Below are 18,676 nucleotides of genomic sequence, written 5' to 3' on the forward strand. Positions count from 1 at the left end.
CATGGTAGAGTCATACTGTACGGACACACACATACTGTATACACATGGTAGAGTCATACTGTACGGACACACACATACTGTATACACATGGTAGAGTCATACTGTACAGACACACACATACTGTATACACATGGTAGAGTCATACTGTACGGACACACACATACTGTATACACATGGTAGAGTCATACTGTACAGACACACACATACTGTATACACATGGTAGAGTCATACTGTACGGACACACACATACTGTATACACATGGTAGAGTCATACTGTACGGACACACACACTCACCGTAGATACATACTGAACACACACACAGTCTTCTGACAGCCACAAATGTGTAACTTCCTCCCCTCCTTCCTCCTCCTCCCCTCCACCCCCACCCCCTCTCTACTCCTCCCATCTTCTCCTTCCTCCCCTTCACCTCTCTCCTCCTTCCTCCACTCCCCCACCATCTACTCCTATCCCTCCCTCCCCTCCCCTCCACCCTCGCCCCCCTGCAGCACACCAGTGCGGGTGCGGAGGGATCCGGCCAGGCCCTGGCCTCCCCGGGCTCCTGCCTGGAGGAGTTCCGCAGCGCCCCCTTCATCGAGTGCCACGGCAGGGGAACCTGCAACTACTTTGGCAACTCCTACAGCTTCTGGCTCGCTACCGTGGACTCCACTGACATGTTCAGGTGAGCAAGGGGGAGATGAGGGGAGATGAGGGAGGGGATGTGAGGGGGGGATGGGAGGGGAGGGAGGGGGGGGGAGGAGAGGAGAAGGGAGTGGAGGAGAGAGGGGGGAGGAGAGGGAAATACGATGAATTGTAAAGGGGTATGAGGGGAGGAGAGGGGAGGAGATGGCACTTTGAGTGCAAGAAAGGCGTGTTACAGAATGTTGGTGCATTACAAAACTGATGACCCCTGATAACCCTCCGGTCTGTGATGACCCCTGACCCCTGCAGGAAGCCCCAGTCTGAGACTCTGAAGGCTGGTAACCTGCGTACGCGTGTCAGCCGCTGCGTCGTGTGCATGAAGAGGACGTAACGGGCAAGGCTCCGGAAAAAGCAGCCATTGCCGGGGACGACCGTCGACGAGCTGAGGGCGGGGGGAGGGGGGGGGGGGGTGGGCTCAGAGCCGGCCGCGGAGACGATGATGATGGGAAGCGGAGGGGGGGGGGGATCGACTCTGTGGCAACAAGGTGGAATTCCAATGGTGCGTCATGCTGAAACGACTTAATAACGGTGCTACTGTTGTACACAGCGATGGGGGGAAAAAACTGCGACGAAAATTGTACGATATCTGTTCTAGTCTTTCTTTTATTTCGTAAAAGAAGTACCTCAAAACAGCCTTTGAAAATGAGCTACTATAAAGGTGCCATGACGGATGTGTTACAACAAACGTGCATTTTATTTTTCACTTTAATTTGCATTTTATTTTTCTAAGAATTGTCTTTTTTTTTTTCTTTTTTTTCTTTTTTTTCTTTTTTTTTATGTCAGATGTGGTACTGTGGTACTGTGGTACTGTAGTACTGTGGTACTGTCAGTTCAGACAGATGTGGTACTGTGGTACTGTGGTACTGTCAGTTCAGACAGATGTGGTACTGTGGTACTGTGGTACTGTCAGTTCAGACAGATGTGGTACTGTGGTACTGTGGTACTGTCAGTTCAGACATATGTGGTACTGTGGTACTGTGGTACTGTCAGTTCAGACAGATGTGGTACTTTCTAGACAGACTTTCTCTTTCTTTCTTACGTTCTTCTTCCCTTACCTTTAATTTTTTTTCTTGTCGTTTAACTAAGGAGTGGGACAACCTCACAGTGGGACAACCTCCACAGTAACCAAATCGGCACTTTGACCTCTGCTCACACAAAAGAAGTTATGCACTGATATACTTTCTCAATAAGACACAAGTACTGCCTTCTTTTATAGGTTTTTAGCATAAAAAACATGTTCTACTTTTTTTCTTTTCTTTCTTTCCATCATTTTTCCCCATTTGTGTCCATTAGGGGTATTAACTTTGCTCCCTCCCTGTCTGCTAACTGTACGCGCTCTCTCTTGTCTTTGTAAGTAGGTATGTGTATATTGTGTAAACACCGTTATAGTGGGCAAAACGGACTAAAACAGTAACTAGATTATATAAAACAGTTTTCCTGCTTTCTCTTCTTGCGTTCAATCTTTCAAACATACATTGATTCACTCGTTCATTCACTCACACATGCATTGATTCACTCGTTCATTCACTCACACATGCATTGATTCACTTGTTCATTCACTCACACGCACTCACTCACAGGTATTGTACAAAGTAAGGCTTTTTATGAAACAGTATTTTATATATATATAAATATATATATATTGAAATAAATTGACAAAAAAAAAGAGAAAGGTTTATGAACTTTATTTGGCTGGCGTTGGTCGTTCTTGTTCACTCCAGAAACATTTCAAAATATTCCCACCCAATTAAATAAACACTAAAACAACCAAACTACCGATTTATTTTTTGTAACAGATTTTCTCTCTTGAAAGCCTCAACACTGTTATGGTTACAATCGTTATGATTACAATCGTGCTAATGATGACTCAGATGTCCGCTCTTTCATTTTAGGTAGAACTTAAATTGTCATTTGAGGTCAACTTTTTGTTTTTCATTAGAGATTGAAAAAATCTGAGATTCCTATCCAGAATATGTATATTGTTGATCTGGATTCTTTTTTTTATTTTTTATTTTTAATGATAAAACCTAATCTGGATTCAATCTTAATCTGGACTCTGTGGTTAATGTGTGTTTCCACTTGTCTCCAGGGGCAGGCAAGTTACCGTGGTAACCTAAGGTGATGTCAGCTGTTAGTTGTCGGGGGTGACAATACATTTCCTGTGATTAAAATCTTCCAATCTTTTTTATTTTATTTTATGTTCATTCTGGGGTGTGCGACAAATGTTTATTAATTTCAATATTTGTTTTCGTTTTTTTTCCCGTGTATGTTATCCAGAAGTTGTTATAAACTTTTAAGAATGAAATAAACACAATGTCCAATGAGTTGTTGTCGCGTGAGAACCAGTTAATCCACTTCAAAAGACGAGAGATAAGAGTCACTGAGGAAGAGATAGAGAATGGAGAGAACGAGAGGAAGAGAATAAGATACCGTATATCCTGTCATCAATTCTACCTTCCCTTTCAACCCATCGATCAATTCCTGCCATCCATCCTTCTGTTTCCAGACGTGTTGCTCCCAAGATACCAAAGATCTCAAAATCACAAACCTGCACTGCTCACAAACCACCTCTAGATGGAGGTGTGGGTCAATAATCATGCAGTGACTTAAGGAAATACACCAGGAAAGACTTCACATACCCAAATGAATCACAACTCCATTGTAGTAAAACACAGGTTCCTTTCCTGCCGGACCATTCAAATATGGGAAATAAAATTCCCATGGTTCCCGCCTTAATAACTTTGCCATCCAATCACCGATTTTATTTCTGAAAACTGCCAGATACTCATGACAACCTAAGCTCAAAGCACATATCATTGGTTAACCCTTTACTGCCTGAGACAACATTCCGAACATTCCATAAGCTGTTGAAATATGATATTCATATTAATATTAATATTTTATGAACTTTCATATTAAATCATACACCTCAACTGTTTATACCATCTTGAAGAGGAGAACTAGGGGATTTTTATCATGTCAATAAATATATGATCACTTGAGGCAAATCATATTTTATCAAAGTGGTTTCAGGCAGCCATTTTTTACAAAAACTTCTCCATCCACCATACCTCATCAGACAACTGAATTTTTAACCACTTTAACATACATACACATACACATACACACACACATACACACCCACATACACACACACATACACACACACACATACACACACACATACACACACACATACACACACAGATACACACACACATACACACACTTATTTTTGGGTACACACATTTTATGCAGACACTCCTAATGTTTGGATTTACACGCAGTGCACAAACACATCTATATTTGAATGCACAAATATTCTGTACTTATACACACATATTATATACATGGACATGTAGACAGGTGAAACGACATGTACAAACACACGGGCAGATTGTATAGCAGATAACTCAGCGATAAGCCGTAAACAGTTTGCCAACAAACAAAGACTGTGTAATTGTAAATCCTGATCTGATTTCCTGTAGCCCGTGGCAGTTATCAAAGTTAATAGGTGCAGGCAAGCACACACACACACACAAGATAAGCATCCTCATTAAGGTCAATTACTCTAGGATTTAAAAGGCAGAGGTCTCTATATATGTTTAATGTTTGCACCTTCCTGCCACAGTAAATTCCTTGTCTGTGCAAACTTTCATGGAGATTAAAACCCTTTCTGATTCTGATTCTAAGTGTGTGTGTGTGTGTGTGTGGCTGGGAGATGGTCTCTGTAGGTGACACTGGAAAGCTGGGATGTCTTGACCAGACATTTCAGAAGCTGCTGTCAGCCAATACTTTATTAGGAGCGAAGTGTGTGCGGGGGATGCATGCGTCTGTGTCCGCCTGTGCATGTGAGTGTGTGTGTGTTTGTGCGGGTCCACCTGAATGTGTATTTGTATGTGTGTGTGTGTGTGTGTGTGTGTTTAAGGTCTTGGTATGGTGTTAACGGGGGGAATTTCAGCACCCCCATGTGATCAGCAGAGTTCAGTTACTGAAGCGAGCACCGTTGACCTCACAATGTGCGCAGGCTGCGACTCGAGTTTCAAAACAATGTGTTCAAAACACATTGTGTGTGTGTGTGTGTGCGTGTGGGACACACCTTTGAAGTGCACACATTTTTGATGCACTAGGCTTCTACACACACACACACAAAAGACGGCTAACTTCCAGGCCTCTTGTCAGCATGGCAGCAGGAGTCCATTTCGCCCAGAGTTGGAGACCTTTTCTTGGGATTGAGAGGCCAGGAAAAGCCCCCGTTAACCTCCCTCCGGAGCGGAGGGTATCATTACTGACCAGGTCCACTCTCTGGGAAAGGTTAGTCATTCACTATGTATGAGTTTGTCATGGAAACTTCCTCAGAACCCACTGTCAGTCTGTCTGTCTGTCTACTGGAGGGAGGGATGGATGGGGGGACAAGTGGTGCGTTGTGGTAATGCAGCTGATGGGTTTGACCCGGGGGAAACGGAAAGGAGGATCTAGCCAGGCTTCGAAGTCAAGGGGTCAGGGAGGGAGAGGAGTGACACAGAGAGAGAGGGGGGAAAGAGGTGAGACAGAGAGAGGGGTTATGGGGGCTCAGAGAGAGGGAGAGAGAGACAGAAGGGGGGGGGGGGGAGAGAGGGGTGAGATAGAGAGAAAATGGGGGAAAGAGAAAGGGGGGCAGTGAGAGGGGAAGAGACGAGACTTCACAACCCTTCGGAGCAGGATAAGTGTTTCTATGAAACACCACCCATTTGGCATGGCTCACAAACCCAATCAAACACACCCATACTCACCAAAGCTTAGCTCTTTGCGCGTCCTCAATACTAACCCACCAGTCGAATCAAACTCTCCCCTGAATTGCCCTGTGATCAAAGCGCAATCAGCTGACAGCCGTATCCATGGCTGTTGGACTTTGTCTTGTTTGGGCAGTCAAAGGATGACTCCTCCAACAGTGGACTTTGGCTACACAAGGTAGCTTAAACTCTGCCCTGGGCCCAGAATACACACGCTTCACTAAACTGCTAGATGTGGTCTGTGTTTAATCCGACCCATAGGTACAGGGTTTTATAATAACGTATATCCGTGAAGACAGACCATTGAAGTTCTTCTGAGAAGGCTTACACAGGTTTGCTGTGTGACGCCATCCACTTTTACACGGCGACAGCGTGAATCAACGGAAAACAAGAATGAGTGGCCAGATAGTATGGAATATGTTCTAGAATCAGCTTGTGACCCCCCCCCCCCCCCACTCCCCCTGACCCCCAGCGTTTAAAACGAGCCACACTGTAAAACTCCTAAGGCCGATGTGCATTTAAATAAACAATTCAGTTAATAAGATAATTCCTTCACAAAAAATGTGCTAATCTCATCCTCCTTCTCTCCAGTGAGGAATGTGCTAATCTGTATGTCCTGGTGGTGATTTCACCAGAAGTCACACTGTAGGCAATTCCAAGAAGTAACCATCCAACCAGAGGCTGGTATGACAAGGTACAACGGCCCAGGAGTCAGCGACACACATTCAGTGTGTGTGCGTCCACTAACAAACACACACAGACATTCAGTGTACACACACACACACACACATTGACACACACAAGCACATACAGATACCCACAAACACATTGAAGGAGACAGGCAGACAGACAGGCAGGTAGGCAAACAGGCAGGCAGGCAGGCAAACAGGCAGGCAGGCAGGCAAACAGGCAGACAGGCAGGCAAACAGGCAGACAGGCAGGAGCAAAATAAAGAGAGCAGAGACGATGGTACTACATGAACACATTTTTATTGCAATAGCTCTATCGAAAGCAAAATAGTCTGATAAATAGAAACACTGCAAATGCTGAGAACACCCTTGGCTAAAGCCCTTTCATTCCCCCTTTCCCTCCAGAAGAAAAGAGAAAGAAAAAAGAAAAAAAAAACAGGGAAAAATTTTTGAAACAAAAAGAGAAAGCACCACAAGGCGCAATTAGAACATGGAAACCATAGCAACATAAGGGTCTTTCTATGTACAGGAGGATGTTCCACTAAGAACAACGCTTTTTTTGTTTGTTTTTTGTTGTTGTTTTTTTTACAATAATATCTTCTCCCCCCCCCCCCCCCCCCCCCCCCCAATCTTTTTATTTGTTGGAATTGATCAATAATTTTTTATTTTGATCTCATTTAGACTGACAGCAGCAGAGGAGAGTTATAAACAAGCCTGCACACGTCCAAAAGTTTGAAAACTTCTTAAACTCTTTCCTTTATCTGTTGAACTACTGACAACAGCATTCAAATTCTGAAAATGAAAGAAAAATAAACAATATATTTAATACAAGTAGCCATGGCAACGACAACACCCTTGTTGTTGTCGTCGACCTAGTTGTTGTCGTAGTCATGGTAGCCATCAACAGCATTCCAAATCATTGTTTTTTGTACTACACAGCAGCAAATAAAATGTAAGAGTTACAAAACATTAGGCAGAGTTTTTAATTTTCAGTTTTTACAAAAACTGCACAATGTTCCGCTATGTGTGCTCAAAAAAGCAGTTATCCCCTCTCTCCTTTACCGGTGAGTCTTTTTCTGAAAAACAAGATGAACAAAAGAAACTCCTCTCAAGTTCAATCAAAACGTCAACACCAAAAAATATTATTTTTTTCCTCTGTAAACTAGATTTAAAAAAAAAGAAGAAAAAAAAGTGAAGTTGCATATTGATGCAGTACCTTTAAAGTCCTTGGTGTGTGTGGGAATATTAGCAATTATGTCTCCACTTTCCTTTCCAGGTAAATCAAAAGAGGTTAATCCCTAGATGGAATCAATACATTGGTAAATCATAGGTGATCAATCAGATCAGTCACATGAGCAGATGATGTGTCGTAATAAGAGACGACCTAACTGGCTTTGTTGATTCATTGGTGACAGTTATTTGAATTTATTTGAAGGAAGGAAGGAAAGGAGGGAGGGGGGGGGGCATTTCCAGTCCTTGGGGGTCCCAGAGCCCCTGAACCCTATCCTGCCTGGGTTCCTGGTGTGTGTGTGCACGGCCGTGTGTGTGTGTGTGTGTGTGTGTGTGTGCACAGCCGTGTGTGTGTGTGTGTGTGTGTGTGGACGTGTGAGAGTGTGATTCATGTAGTGGCAACTGAGGGAGTCATTACAAATTGTTAACAGGGACTAAAGCAGCCATTCTGTGTGTGTGTATGTGTGTGTCACTGTGTGTGTGTGTGTCACACACACTTTACCAGAACTGTAATTCACACCATTCTAGAGAAGAAAAAAACAAAGTACCATAAGTTCTGTCTTGTATGTTGACCAGCACCATCCAAACACTAAAGTGTCATGTAAACAGTGAAATGTAACTGGGAAAAACCAAACCCACAGTGGCAAAGTAAAACAGGACCTTGTTAGCAACCAGGCTGGAGGCTAGTAGCGCCAATGCTAGTGAAACCCTATGGGAAACTAGCCTCCGGTTAGCCTCATTGTTGGATGTGTGTACCGTACAGCATCGTAAAGTTGGATGTATCGTTTTGGCTCAATGCTCAGATTCAACGTGTGCTTCTTGCACGTCAGCCAATCACATCAGAGCGCCGGGGCATCTCCGGCCAATGACGTGGCAGCTTGACGTGGATCAGTCGCTGCTGTGTTAAAAGTCTCGTTTTGCTACTGAGCCAAAGACTCAACCAGCTCACAAGAGAAGGAAACAAAACGAAAAAAAAAAATATATATATGTTTCTTTGAACCCCCCAAAAAGTTGAAAATGAGTCCAATAGAACAACATAGAACACCAGAGTTGACTCCTTTGCCTCTGTTGTCGTGGCGATGTTCCTGTTGCTGCTGTCGGGGTTGATAGGGGCGTGGCTCCCAGACATGGGGGGGGGAACGACGACATCATAGGTGGGAGGGGCCGATGATCACAAGCACATGGTGGCTCAGGAGAGTGTGTTCTCTATCCATCTAGTCTGAGAGAGAGAGAGAGAGAGAGAGAGAGAGAGAGAGAGAGAGAGAGAGAGAGAGAGAGAGAGAGAGAGAGAGAGAGAGAGAGAGAGAGAGAGAGAGAGAGATTAGCATTCTTGTGGGCATTTATATCCATGTGTTTGTGTTTGTCTGTGTCCCTGAGGCCTCCATAGACCCAGTCACCCACCTGTAGCCCACCCCTTCCCCCTCCAACTACACCCACACACACACGCACGCACACACACACACACACACACACACACACACACACACGCATACACGTGGGTACAAACATGAATCCCAAAAACACATGCACCCTCTCCCCCTTGTCTACACACATACACAAACATACATGCACACCTCTACAACAGGTAGTTGTAATTCTTTAAATAGGACTTGCACACACAAACACACAACTCTCTATCTCTCCTAATGGTCAGGCTGTGATGGGGAGTGAGGCTAACCCAGGTCCATGGAGAGCAGAGCAGCGTTTTGTTAAACACCACAATAGTCCAAACATCACAATGGCCCTGCTTAGAGAGAGGCTGGGTGGGCTTACACCATACACACACACAGACACACACACACTTGGCTGTTTATTATGGAGGGAGATGGTAGAGAGGGTGACAGAGAGACAGAGACAGACACAGTGAGAAAGAGAGAGAGAGGGAGGGAGAGAGATCCGTTCTTTGACTTTGACCAGAACAACTTCCTATGGACACCATCCCTGTAGCCTCATCTGACCTCGGTCACACACACACACACACCACTCTTTCAGATAGAAGTCAGACAGACATCCTGCAATATTGCCATAGGCCAGATCCTTGCCGGCTTGTTTCCGAGAGAGATTCTGATTCTGAGAGCAGGGATAGCACGTGTTCCAGAATCACAGAAGTGACGTCACTCCAGGCGGCCAATCATTGTCGGGACCCAGTGAGACCAACGACACATCAAAACAAACCCAAAAGACAAAACCACTAGATCCAAACACACCCGAGCCAAGAACACACGTCTGATTTCCAAGCGTCCACGGAGGTGAGCCCTTCCCCTCTACAACAACCTACTACAGCACACACAGAGGGAGGGAGAGGGAGGGGGAGAGGGGTGGAGGGAGGGAGAGAGAGAGGGAGAGGGAGAGAGAAAGAGCGCGGGGGCGATGGGGTCGTAGTACAGTGGAGTAACAGGAGAACGCTGATGCAACAACCCTGCCGGACCAACAGACAGCTACGTGACACGTGTGTGTGTGTGAGAGAGAGTGTGAGTAAGACAGACAGAGAGAAAGACTAAAGCTTACAGGAGAGAACAGCACAGTGTCAAGAGTGCTGACTCAGTCACAGGCAGCACTCCCTCACAGACACAGACAGTAACAGACAGACAGTTAGAGACAGACAGTTAGACACAGACAGTAACAGACAGACAGTTAGAGACAGACAGTAAAATACAGGCGGTTATAGACACAGAGAGCGTGGTGAAGGTGTTGCGATCTGATGGAAAACTGTAAACCTGCTTTTGTCAGATAGCCTGATCATCCTAACATCTGTCCATGTATTTATACATGTCCCCCCCCCCCCCCCCCCCCCCACACACACACACACACACCATCGTCACTATTGCATAAACAACTTTCTCGCTCTCACTCTCTCTGACACTGGACACTGGACACACACACACACACACACAGGGATCTTGTTACCTGTCTAGTCGTGTTACAGGCTGGCTCATAAATACACGTCAGTCTGAAAATACATACAATAAATATAGACCCTGGAGAGGAGGCCAGGGAGGGGGGAGGGAGAGGAAGGGGGGGAGGGGAAGGGGAGTGAGGGGGGGCAGGTATGCCAGGAGAGAGACTGGTGGGGGGGCGGAAGAGGCCATACAGACGAGGTAAGAGAGAGAGAGAGATAGAGAGAGAAATGGTTGCATTCTGGGGTATGTACAGGTGTGCAGATGGCTTTGGGTAGGACCACAGACAGGATGGACATTCCTGAGGGATGATGATGCGTTTCCGGTTCCCCTATGTGATGCCCAGACCTGCTGGGCCAATTCGGTTACATCAAAGACAGCTTGCATGACACACACACAAAGGTGTATTTCCAAATTCCCTCACTCACTCACTCACCTCTACAAAGTACTTCAGCCTTAATAGAAACTTAACTTAGCCCCTCAACTTACCCTTAACACAGTCTACACTGTACACACTGTTAGGTATGTTGTTTACTACATTCTATAACACTACAGACACACACACACGTCTTACTCAATCCCTGCTGGCATGTTATCATTAGCTGACTGAATCAGACCCACTCAGGGCCACCTGAAAAGACAGAAAGAGACACAGAGAGAGAGCGAGAGAGAGAGAAAGAGCGAGAGGCAGAGAGAGAGAGGAAGAGAGCGAGAGGGAGAGAGACAGAGACAGAGAGAGAGAGAGAGAGAGCGACAGAGAGAGGAAGAGAGAGAGGCAGAGAGAGACAGAGCATGGCTCTCTCTCTGTCTCCGCTGCACAGATAGAGGAGTGTGTGAGTTAATAGTATGACCAGAACATGACCAGAACATGACCAGAACATGACCAGAACATGACCAGAACATGACCAGAACATGACGAGGCCAGTCTACAACATTCCCAGAACTAGACTAGACCCCAGCTGGCCCATATGTCTACATTAGATTTACATTATTTACGTCATTTAGCAGACGCTCTTATCCAGAGTACAGGGACATTCCCCCTTAGGCAAGTAGGGTGAAGTGCCTTGCCCTCGGACACAAAGTCATTTTGCACAGCCGGGATTCGAACCGGCAACCTTCTGATTAATAGCCCGTCTCCCTAACCGCTCAGCCATGTGAACCCAACAGCACAGTGCATGTTCCACCTCCAGCCATGCTAGAACCCAACATGTTCATCTCTCCAGATGCACCCTGGTAACAGCTGTCATGCAGGAGAACCTGAGACTTACCCCCTGCTCTGTTCTCATACACACACACACACACACACACACACACACACACACACAGGGTGGGTTCTGTCACATTGCCACCTGCTATGGGAGGACAGCAGGTGAGAACAGAGGTTCCCCCTGACATCATTATCACCTCTAACACTGCAGTTAACACATTCTGTACATGCCACTACGCTCAGTGGGCAGTTCTCACACACACACACACACACTATATGTCAGAAGGTTATTATCCTTATCCTAGACTTTTGAGGTTTCTTTCCATAACTTTTCCAGGACTTCCCTGACCCTCTCTTAAGCAAGTCTCCTGGGTAGCTGATTGGAAGATCAGGAGGGTTCTAACAGTATTTGCTGGTCAGAGAAACGCTCTGTGTTTGCCAGCCGCATCACAAAGGAACCGCTTCACTAAATCTGTTTAGTACGAGCAGACCAACTGCATGTTACACCAAGTGTGAGTCAGCAGCGATATCCACACCTCGCTGTTCAACACACTCAATTAAGACAACTCACAACCTGAACTGTGGAGGCCTGTTCTTCAGCAGTTTAGATGATGTCAGAAACACACACACACACACACAGCTCTCTTAACTATCTTATAGACAGACACACACTCAAGAGTTCTAGCAGAAACACACGCTTGCGCGCACATTCACACACACACACACACACACACACACACACACACACACACACACACACACACACACAGGAACAGAGTCTGCAGCAAAGATGGCTCTATTTATAGCTGTGCACACTAGAAACTGACAGGAGATTTCTGGTGGCTTCTTCTTGTGCAACGTTTTAGATATTCAGCGGCAATGATGTCGGAAACACACACAGACAGACACACACACACACACAGCTCTCTTACTCAGAACAACCCCTAACTTGTCACACACACACACACACCTCCTCCCAGGTCTTACCTTTCGACGTGGCCGTCACCCCGTCCGGTTTGGAGAAGTCGATGCTGGCGTACGCCCCGTTCTCCGGTAACGGCAGCGCCCCGGTCGGAGACCCCGTCCCCCCGTCCCGGTGACTCCGGTTGAGGTGCGGCGCGGCGGTGGGCACGGGCACCGCCTCATCCCTCAGCTCCAGAGCTATGTAGTTCAGTCCGTTCTGGTGGCAAACCCTCCCTCCTCCAGAGGGGCCCATGCCGGCGGGGGCCAGGCCCACATCGGAGGCCCCTGGCTGGGCTAGGGGATCGGCGAAGCCCCCTTGGCCCTCGACACACATCCAGACGCTGTCGAATGAGCCGGAGGCGGGCCAACGTGAGGCCTCCGGGGGGTGGTGGGCGCCGTTGGGGGCGGCGGGGCTGGTGGCGGATGGGGGTTGGGTGGAGGCGAAGGTTTCAGAGCTGTGTCTTCTTCTCCCCTGAGGGTCGGCCCGCACCACTTTGGGCGGCTCCGTCTGGGGGCTGGAGGAGAGGGGGGCGGTGGGGGTGGAGGTCGGGGCCAGGGTGAGGGCCTGGTAGTGGCCCTCCATCACGCACAGGTGCTGAAGCATGGATGTGGGGCTCCGCGACCCCCCCCTCGCCCCCTCGCTGCCACCCAGCCCAAAGGTCATGTCGGTGTATTCATCTCCGGCCGACTTCCAGTGACCCCCGGAGGAAGGGGCCAGTGGCCCGGAAGCCGTAGCCAGGGGTCGGATGTAGCTGGGAGGGTTCCAGGGGGCCACAAGGGAGGGTCGAGGGCTCTGGCGTTTGGGCACCACGTCCACACTCATGTAGTCCTGCTGGGGGGCTGGGGCCTGGGGGGGGGACCGCTGGGGGTCCCCGGGGCCTAGCGAGGGAGCCCCTTCCTGGGCAGACAGCGAGCAAGAGGAGGGGTACTGGTCCCCGAACTCAATGTTGATGTACTCCCCGGGGCTGGAGGGGCCCTCGGTTGCCGCGGAGACGTTGCCGGGGGCGTGGGCGGGGCTGCCGTTGGCCGGGGACCCGTGGAAGCTCCGTCTGCCCAGGGGGAGGCGGTTGGGTCGTACCACCCGCCGGTCGAGCCCCGTGACGTGCTGAGCCCCGTACGGGGGAGGGGGGTGAGACGGAGGGGTGATACCCACCATCCCGCCCCTGTTCTCCGGGGTGGACGAGGAGGCGGAGGAGGAGGAGGAAGAGGAATACACCGGTTTGGCCGGCGAGCACATGGGGACGTATTCCCCAAGCTCCTTCTCGTCCCTCTCCCTGGCGGGGGCCTTGTAGGAGCGGGGGAGGGAGAAGTAGGGGCTGTAAGACTTAGGTGTGCCTGGGGTGCTCAGTGCAAAGTAGCCCTCGTTGGGGACCTTCCTCCCCCCTCCAACGCTGTACGACATGTCCATATACTCCCCGTTCTCTGGCCGCTCGCTAGCGTTAGCGCTAACGCTACCTCCAGGCCCCCCTGCCGTGCCGCCGCCGCTCTGGGGGCTGGGGGAAGCCTGCACCGGGGAGGACGAGTTGCCTCCCCCCGGTAGCATCATCATGTAGCCGTGGGAGTCCGTGGGCTGGGGGTGAGGGCGGGGGGAGCGCCGGGAGAGGACAGGGCTGTGGAGCAGGGGGGAGGAGGAGAGGCGGGGGTGAGGGGGAGGGTGGGAGCAGCCGGGTTGCATAGGCATGTAGTCGGGGGGGGGCGCGTCCCTGGGTGACGCCGTGGCGACGCTGCACGTCATGGGCACGTAACCGCTGTCCTCCGTGGACGAGGAGGCGGGGTGTAGGTGGGGCGGCGCCGGGCGGTTCTGGCTGTGTTCGGAGCAGGAGCTGTAGTCGGAGCGGAGTGAGGACGAGGAGGACGAAGGGGGCCGTCCCAGAGAGAGGCCCTCCCCCACGCCCTCGTCCTGCGAGAACGCCGTCTGGATCATCTTCTGGTACACGGCCACGCCGCTGGCGCCGCCCGCCGCCGGCCTGGAGAAGGAGTGGGTCCGTCTCGTCGCCGACGACGACCGCTCGTCCTCCGCACACGCGCCTTCGTCTCTCGGCGTCTCAGCCCCGCCGTTGCCGGCGCCGGCTCCGCCGAACACCTCGCGGTGCCAGCCCATGGCCATGTAGTCGCTGAGGCAGTTCTCCTCGCGGATGGGAGGCGTGTTGCCCAGAGAGTCCGGGGTGTTGGAGCGCACCCGGAAGTAGCGGAAGTCCCCGGGGCTGGAGCCGTACTCGTCGGAGGAGTTGAAGCCGCCGTCGGAGGGCGAGCCGCAGATGGAGGCAGAGGAGGGGCGGGTCAGCGTGTCGGACACGGAGCCGTGGCCGCTGCTGCTGGACACGCTGACCGGGCTAGTGGCCGAGGGAAAGTGCGACACTGGGAGAGAGGCGGAGCGAGCGTGGTAGGTGGAGCCCGGTAAGGCCCGGACGTAACGGTTGCTGCTGCTGCTACCGCCTCCTCCTCCGGTACCGGTGGAGCTCCCGGTGCTGCCGGCCCCGCTCTCTTGGCGTCCCAGGTGGAGCCGGGCGGAGTTGAGGTGGACAAGGCTCCCGGTGACGGAGCGGAACGGCCGGTTCATCGTCCCCTCGCCCTCGCTCGACGTGCGGAAGCGGTATCCGCTGGCGCCCGTGCTCTTGCTGGAGGGCGGAGTCCCGACCACTGACTCGGTCCGCGAGCGGCGCTGGAGGCCTGTCTGGCTCGGCGGCAGGTTGCCTAGGTGACGGCGGGTGGTGATGAAAGCGATGGGGTTGGTGCCCGACGACTGGCTCTTGCTTCTGGGGCGGAATTCCGAAAAGGCCTTGAGGGCCTTCATGGTCTCCAGGATGGTCTCGTGCATGTTCTGGGCGACCACGGAGTCGTCCACGTACATCCATATCTCTCCGGGTCCTATGGAGGAGGAACGACCCACCTCGATGAAGAAGAAACTCTCGGAATGTCCACATCGTCGGATGTTCATCAGCTGCAGGTTGACACAGGGGGTTTCGGAGTTGAGCTTGACCAGGTGAATCGTTTTCGTGGAGAGGCATAAACGATACACGCCTGTGAGGTTTTTGGTCTGACCCAGTCCTTTAGGCTTCACGTGCACCTGCCACACCTCCTTGAATACCGTACCGGGGGTGACGGTGCCGTAACCGTCATCCAGATCGTCAGAGTCCAGATGTCCCCTTTTCCCCTCACTCATCAGTTCGCTGAGCGCTACGTACCAATCTTCTTGCTCCTGCTCGTTTTCGGCCACGATAGCAAAGTACTCGTCCTTAGTGTACAGAGCAATGAGGTGCTTGTTTTTCGAATCCGCCCTTTTGTTCACGGTGAAACACTGGTAGAGGTAAATAACTCGTTTAGGGGGAGAAGGGGCGACCGCACCGCTAGCAGCGGCCGCGGCAGCAGACCGCAGGCAATTCCGGAATTTCTTTTCACTGTCATAGTATTCCAGCCGGCTGGGGCCTAGATTGCTCGCAGCCCGAAGCACAAAAAACCTCTTGTGTCCATGCTTCTGCTTTCTCAGGTATCCACATTTCCGAATATCGTCCACAACGTCTGAGGTAGAGACGCTGACGTTAGCACTAGCGGCTATCGAATTGGTGGCGCTCAGGGACGCGGCGTATGCATGGCTAGTGGTAGCAACGGCAGCTACAGGGTCTTCGTGTACAAGGTTCAAAGACGAAGAAGATGATTTTCTTACCGGGGACTCCTGGATGTGTTCGCCGGAGAGGTGTTGGTGCTGGGCGGCCTGGTAGTGGTGAGCTAGTGGGTGCTGTTGATCCTTTGGTTGTGTGGTCTGAGGGTAAAGAAGGTGGCCGCTGTGGTGATGGTGGTGATTCGAGGGCGGCAAGTGTTGATGGAAACGGGAGCCGCCGCCGCCGCCGATATTAATTAACGGAGAAGGGGGTTCCCCGACCGAGGTGTCGCCGTTGGCCGCAGCAGCGGCTGGTTTCGTACCGATTGCCCTTTGCTCCAACATCAACATTGCGCCCCGGCTCTCCTGGTAATTCGTGAAATTTGCCATTAAAGAACGCTATCAAAGGCCAGTCTATATAAGCAGCAGTGTGGACCAAGACCCCATTCTTGTTTCGGAAGGCGACGCTCCGGAGTCCCCGCTGCACGGGTTCGATGGTAAAATCCAAGCAATTCCCTATTCCGTTACAATGGCCCGAACCTCCTTCCAAATAGAAAGGAAAAAAAACGGTATTCCAATATGGGCTTTTACGAAATAAAGCCCACCGTTTGCAACATGACCACGTTCCCCCCCGGTTCTATAATCGGTAGAATCCGAGCTAGCTAGCTTGACTACCAGGCTGTTCGCCCCTCTGTACACATCTCTCTAGACCAGAGCACAAACAACACGTGACGTGTGCGTCAGCGACTAGCAGGAGGAACAAAGGGCCAGACGGCGATGGCCATTGGCTAAGTGACGAGATTGAAGCCCAGTGACAACCAATCGCAAAGGTCTATTAGTGTTTTACGTCAATACGATTGAGCAATCGAATTGCACGGAGTTTCACTGGAGTCCTAGGGGGCGGGTTCGTTTAGCTTCAGATTGACTGTCGACTAGCCAATCATTGCAAAGATATCGATAGGCGTTTGTTTAAACTCGGCCCCTCAATGGGAAATTGTTTTGACTGATGGTTTCTAAATCCAATCAGCGTTGGGCCACATGGGCCATTGGCTGTTCTGTTTTGGTCTTGTACGAAGGTGACCCCCCCCCCCCCCCCGTACAGGGTTAAAGTACGACTAGACACACATCTCAGATCAGTTAATCACATGGTCTATCCCACGGTAATCGACTGGATTAAGATAGGGTAAACTGATTCTAGTACAGCAAAAGGCCACATCGGCAGACTTGGCATTTTCTTACATGTCACATTCTCATGTTCAGTGAAGACTCTAGCACACATACACACACATACACACACACATACACACACGCAGTGGTATATTGTGTTATACTAAACTGCCATATTACATATCCCTATAATGAAATAACAGTAAACCTTCCAAATGTAATACCGTCTGACACAAAGGAGAAACTGAAACGTGTGTGTTAGTGCGACCTGGGATGTGTGTGGTCTGGTCACATTGACCTTAATGAGTTGTAAAACATTGAAGTCAGAGGCAGATTAAGGAGTCAATTGAGCGCGCGTGACTGTTTGTGAATTAGGTTTGTGTATGCTAATGTAGCATAGTTTTCTACCAGTGCCGTGTAATTAGCCTGGCTTCACTCACTAGAGAGCTGTTCCACATGTCGAACTACTTATCATCCTGCTGTACACTCGCACAGAGTCCCTACCGTGTTTGGTTGTCTCGGTCATGCACATTTCTGAAGCTGCATATAACTTGACGGTTATTTTTCGCATTATATTATACATTCTAAGAAAACATTATTTCTTCAGTACCGAGTACTGTAAAGAATGAACATTTTATTAACAGATAATATTTTATCTTCTCCCCCTGGCTAATCCAATACCATAATGACAAGTCTGTTTTGTCGTATTGGAGATTGCAGGCCGATTTTGAAGGGAATCTGCAGCGCTATCTGGTGGCTATGGTAGTGCCTTACACCAACTCCACAATAAGCAATCCTTGTTTGTTTATTTATTGGTAGACCATATAACACATTGACATATATCAAACACACACATTTATCTATCGTCCTCCTGTAATTGTTTGACATATATACAAACTGCAGTTTACATAATTTGAGAACAATACCTACAATTTAGAGATATAAAGTACATTAATTTCATAAAATAGTTATTTATTTTATTAACAGTTCCCTATGCACACACAATTGCACCTAAAGTGACCCTATATTACATATTCCTGTTATCCAACCGACCTGTAATCATTTTGTATGATAATCTGCCACGGCCAGTATGAGCAGGTTTAAACACAACAGGGATTATAATCTGGTGAGGAATGACTTTACAGTGGACCGGTTGGCTAACTTCCTGTCTGACTGACTAATTAGCTAACTTCCTGGCTGGCTAGCTGCCTAGTTAACCGACTGACTGGATGACTGGTAGGCTGGCCGACTACGTCCTAGTGCAGTTTAATCGCAGACATCCAACTCACCATCTGGTGACTCAACTAAACCACCAGAGGGCGCTGTTGGTCCAAGAAAAACCCTACACCGGCAGCTCACACGGTATCCCCAATCACGTCGATTGTAATATTTTGTTTACACAACGCTACACATCACAAACACGTCAGAAAAGGGGTCTCCAACACTGTTTCTG

At 49.5% G+C, this 18,676-nt stretch overlaps 2 protein-coding genes across 5 annotated transcripts in view; one reads left to right on the forward strand and one right to left on the reverse strand.

The window, feature by feature from the left end:
• The window catches only part of col4a5 (collagen, type IV, alpha 5 (Alport syndrome)), a 39,080-nt gene extending 36,056 nt beyond the window's left edge, over window positions 1-3,024 (forward strand). For both annotated transcript variants that reach the window (XM_047016915.1, XM_047016916.1), the window contains 2 exons: window positions 508-680; window positions 950-3,024. In XM_047016915.1, coding sequence (XP_046872871.1) covers window positions 508-680; window positions 950-1,031 — 255 coding nt within the window. In that variant the 3' untranslated portion in view covers window positions 1,032-3,024. The remainder of the gene's footprint in view (window positions 1-507; window positions 681-949) is intronic.
• A 3,744-nt stretch (window positions 3,025-6,768) lies between these two features.
• LOC124464972 (insulin receptor substrate 2-B) lies at window positions 6,769-16,767 on the reverse strand. 3 transcript variants are annotated; one of them, XM_047016917.1, is made up of 2 exons: window positions 12,483-16,767; window positions 6,769-8,597 (listed from the first exon to the last, which is right to left on the reverse strand). In XM_047016917.1, the coding sequence occupies exons 1-2, from the start codon at window positions 16,444-16,446 to the stop codon at window positions 8,581-8,583; spliced, it is 3,981 nt and encodes a 1,326-aa protein (XP_046872873.1). In that variant the 5' UTR covers window positions 16,447-16,767; the 3' UTR covers window positions 6,769-8,580. The 3 variants fall into 3 exon arrangements, with proteins under 3 accessions (XP_046872873.1, XP_046872874.1, XP_046872875.1); XM_047016918.1 differs by having other exon boundaries at window positions 6,769-8,605; XM_047016919.1 differs by having other exon boundaries at window positions 6,769-8,610.
• Window positions 16,768-18,676: the final 1,909 nt, after the last annotated feature.

Source organism: Hypomesus transpacificus, unplaced genomic scaffold (assembly GCF_021917145.1).
Source record: "Hypomesus transpacificus isolate Combined female unplaced genomic scaffold, fHypTra1 scaffold_428, whole genome shotgun sequence".
NCBI lineage: Eukaryota > Metazoa > Chordata > Actinopteri > Osmeriformes > Osmeridae > Hypomesus > Hypomesus transpacificus.

Excerpts from the sequence above, each read along its gene's own strand:
- LOC124464972 (XM_047016917.1), bottom strand. The coding sequence starts at position 16,446 with ATGGCAAATTTCACGAATTACCAGGAGAGCCGGGGCGCAATGTTGATG.